General features: G+C 38.5%; 1 protein-coding gene across 2 annotated transcripts in view; it reads right to left on the bottom strand.

Moving 5' to 3' along the window:
• Positions 1 to 1,173: 1,173 nt before the first annotated feature.
• The window catches only part of rgs16 (regulator of G protein signaling 16), a 4,434-nt gene continuing 1,511 nt past the window's right edge, over positions 1,174 to 4,096 (bottom strand). The window contains exons 2-6 of one of the 2 annotated variants that reach the window (XM_020601941.1): positions 2,852 to 2,977; positions 2,513 to 2,596; positions 2,336 to 2,397; positions 2,014 to 2,180; positions 1,174 to 1,840 (exon numbers count right to left, since the gene is read on the bottom strand). In XM_020601941.1, coding sequence (XP_020457597.1) covers positions 1,625 to 1,840; positions 2,014 to 2,180; positions 2,336 to 2,397; positions 2,513 to 2,596; positions 2,852 to 2,895 — 573 coding nt within the window. In that variant the 5' untranslated portion in view covers positions 2,896 to 2,977 and the 3' untranslated portion in view covers positions 1,174 to 1,624. The remainder of the gene's footprint in view (positions 1,841 to 2,013; positions 2,181 to 2,335; positions 2,398 to 2,512; positions 2,597 to 2,851; positions 2,978 to 4,096) is intronic. The other variant, XM_020601942.1, reaches the window with a different exon arrangement.

Raw genomic sequence — 4,096 nt, 5'->3', positions numbered from 1 at the left:
TATGAATGTTAACACTTTGTAATAATTCTTTAGTATATTACTTGTGTGGTGTAGAAGATAATTATTTAAGAATGTAATTATGTAAGAATGTTAACACTCTGTTATAATTTTTTAGTATATTACTTGTGTGGTGTAGAAGAGAATTATTTATGTAGAGATACTGCTTGCAAACCAATGATGGTAAGATGTATGGTAATATGTATAGGTATGGTAAGTATGAGGTAGGACTGGATAAGTCTGACTTCTTCCTATTCCATTCAAGCATATACTAGGTATAAGCAAATTGATATTGGATTAGCATTTGTTGGATATGTGTAAAATTATGTGTGTTGACATAACTGTTTTTACATGCTTGAAAGAAAGAATAAATCAAATCAAATCAATTAGAAGTGTAATCAGTACTGTTATTACGTAACTACAGGCTTCAGGGGGTTTTGTATTATGCCTCTATTGTGTTGTCTACAGTAGCTGTGTCGTTTGCAGATAGCAGAAGTTGTACATTTGCCTGCTTTCAGCTTTGCTATCATTTATTACCTGAAGTTGATGGCAAGTGCAAACAGTTGCTAAGGTGATAATAGAGTTTTAGTGCTCTATTACGTTAATGCCATCACATCATCTTTTTGTGTTTCCTGTTTGCCAGGAATCTCTCTCTCATTCACACGATAGGGAACAAAAGCCTTGAGCAGGTAGATGTGGTCATTGCCTGACACAGAGCATAGCAGTTTCCAGGGTGAATAACAGTCCTGCACAACACCGGCTGCAGAATGCCTCATAACAGAGAGCAGATACAGTATATCATCATCAGATCCGGTAATACAGATGAGCAAACATGCAAACTCAAGGCGTCTGCACAACCACATTCAACTTCACTTAATTGTATGTTTACATTTGATGCTTCATCAGCATCACTAAGGTAAATGAGACACTGTTATGGTGGAGGCTAAAAGTGTCTGAAATGTTGTTACTGCATTGTACTTAAGTATGTGACTCTGCTCAGTAACTTTTATTACTGTAAATCCCAAATGTCCAAACATACCATGACTTTGGTCAATAAAGACAAACATAATAATGTTTTATACTTTGTGAAATAATTTATTTTATTTTTTTGGTATGTATAAAAGACAACAGTGAAATAAATATTATGAATATTTTATTATAAATTAAATTGCACAACTGGTAAAAATACAACAAATATATTACAGGAAAATAAATACTAATAAATACAAATTTATAAAATACCCAGCATGTCTGTTCACAAGCAGTGTACAAAACTGACAGAGGGACATCACAATCACAAAGTTTGCCAAAAGGAGAAAGTTCTTTTCCCACTTCTCCTGTCCAGCTGTTTGATTGTCACTCAGGCTGTTACACCTACTCTTGACTTTACAGTGCAAACCTCATCTGTATTCACACAACAGCCCACTTTAAGGAATCAACCTCCAACTTTTCTCTGGTTTCCTTTTTCCTTCAGTCTTTCCTTATCTTCAGAGAGATGATAGAATATGGCCATCCACTGCTGCTCCCTGTGTATTTGCACCAGCGTCCGGCTTCTAAGGCCATATCTTTCTTGCCTTCTCAACCCTTAAGGTGAACACTTAATCCTTCACTGGCACTTGGAGAGATTTCACACCTTCTTATCTTGCCAGGGCTGCTTGGTGGCCTTGGTGCTTGGTTTGGCTTGGCAAACTAGTTCCCTGTAGGCCGGAGAACGGAGGAAGCGAGGGTAGCAGTCTTTGGCCATGAGCATGTAGATCTTGTGCTGGGCCAGGTCAAAACAAGATGGTGAGGGGGCCAGCATATGTTCTTTGGTGATGTCACGGGTTTCGTGGTCAATGTTAATCTAGAATAAGGAATGAAAAGAGAGCATATTGGTTTGGGTATCTTTTTGTTAATTTTGAAGAAGATAGAGGCTATGAGGACAAAGGAGACATTTAAAGAGAAAGCTATTTTCTGGTGTGAAAGAAAGTGTCTTCAAAACCCATAATTTTTTGGGGAGATTTGCTGTTTTCCTACCTCCCGAGGAGCATTGCTGCCAATGAATTCATCATAGATCTTCTGGGCTTTAGCGGGTAGTTTGGCAAGAGACTTGGTGCTCCTGTAATCTTCGCAGGCAACGTAGAACGCAATGTTCTCCTCACTGAACTCAGATACCAGGAAGGCTGAGAAGGCATACAGTCCATCTGAAGAACGAGAGGAAATTACATTATAATCATCTCAGAGGGGCTGCATGTGTCTGCAAGTGTGTGTGCTCAGTACATGTTCACTGGCCTTTTTGTGCACTACTTTTTATGTGCTAATGTGTTAAAACAATGCAAACATCTAAATGTCTACTTACATTTGCTGGACAGGAGTTTTTCAAAGGACTCCTTCCACTGAAGGCACTCCTCCAGGCTTGGCCTGAAAACAGATGAAGCGTGATTAGATTTAACCTAGAATTTCAATCAAGCACATACGGACAATAAATATAAAATGAATTCAAAGTAATATAAAATACACTCAATGTGATGCTTACTTATTTTTCCCCATTTTGCAGTAGGGCAGATTCCAGTTGGACTTGTGCAAAATGCTTCCCAGCCAAGCTTTAAGCTCCTTGGCCCTGCGAGGAAAAGAAATCAGTAACGATTAAAGTCTCTGGAAGACATTTGTTGCATACTGACAAGCCATTACTCTGCAGTAAAACACAATAAATGCAAAGTATACATTTATCATGAGTGAAAAATGACTTAAAACTTTTAGCATCTCTAATCCTTACACAAAGATGAACAAAGTTAAAGCAGTAGTGCCTTCTTTATGCTGTAATCTAAATCCCCAGACATCAGTCATGTAAGTGTTTGCATGAGGCTCCACGTACCTTTCCAAGCAGCAGGTAGGCAGTGATGTTAGTCCTTTACACATAGCAGCAGATAGAGGTGGTGTTTCAGTAGCTTGATGGTGAAATATTCCCTTAGTAAAGACTCAGTAGGAAGCGAGACTGTGTCTAAACAGAGGCAAAACAGAGTTTTATAGTCCTTCCTCCACTGCCTCTGATGTGTCATCAGCCTTCTCAGCCAATCACCGAAAGGTAGAGAGAGGGAGCAAGAGAAAGAGAGTGAGAGAACACCAGACAGATGGAAAACGAGGGAGGATATGCAAGGACAAGGCTGGGAAATTACTGTCAAACGATCAAAGCCACCGCTATTCAGTGCTATGTTTTTCTAGCGTGTCCCTGAAAACATGCCACAGTGACAAATGATTTACCCAAATAGAAACTAAACATCGATCCTGTATGTAGAGTATATGTGAAGGCACTGTATATAGTTAGTGGTGGAAGAAGTACTCAAACCCCTTACCTAAGTAATGCTAAAAATACCACAGTCTAAAATTACTCAGTTACAAGTCCTGCATTGAAAATTTTACCTAAGCAAAAGTAGAAAGTCGGTTGAATGTGACTCTTATGTAGCATCTTTGTCTTTAATATGTCTTAAAGTTGAGTACTGTCTTAGCTTTTTGTTACAAATTTTAGCCTCATTTTTTTTCAAGAAACTACAGATTGTTACAAAATTGTCTGCAGTAATTGTCCCCTGTACAAAGGTTTCAGTTAAAGTGTGAGTGATATAACTCTGCTCTAATAACATCCGGCATTGTCAGATCACTTCTCGACAGCTCCTTTGCTTTTTTTTTTTGTCATCCCTGGTTCATTGTCCTGCTTTGCACAAAAGGGGACATACGTAACTGACTATATGGGCAGGTTGATAGAACACCTTTCTTGTTGTAAGGACAATAACCCTTTATGGATTTGCTAAAGGTGTTCATTCTAGGGAATGATGGGAAGGAAATGTGGTGTTCACTCTGTTTAATTACATTACTGTAAGCAGTGAAGTGCTCAACACAATCAAGCTGAAGTGGGGCCATTTCCCATATGGTGAGCTGCAGGGTGATTATTTGCTTGTCATATAATACAGATGAAAGGGACATTAGATAAATCAAAGGCACTACCTGACTTGTCAGACTTATCCAGTCCTACCCCATGACATCATCTTACCATCATTGGTTTGCAAGCAGTATCTCTACATAAATAATTCTCTTCTACACCACACAAGTAATATACTAAAAAAAT

Source organism: Monopterus albus, unplaced genomic scaffold, assembly GCF_001952655.1.
Source record: "Monopterus albus unplaced genomic scaffold, M_albus_1.0 scaffold53.1, whole genome shotgun sequence".
NCBI lineage: Eukaryota > Metazoa > Chordata > Actinopteri > Synbranchiformes > Synbranchidae > Monopterus > Monopterus albus.
The sequence above is the reverse complement of the archived record's forward strand: the minus strand, read 5'-3'. Positions and strand labels throughout refer to the sequence as shown.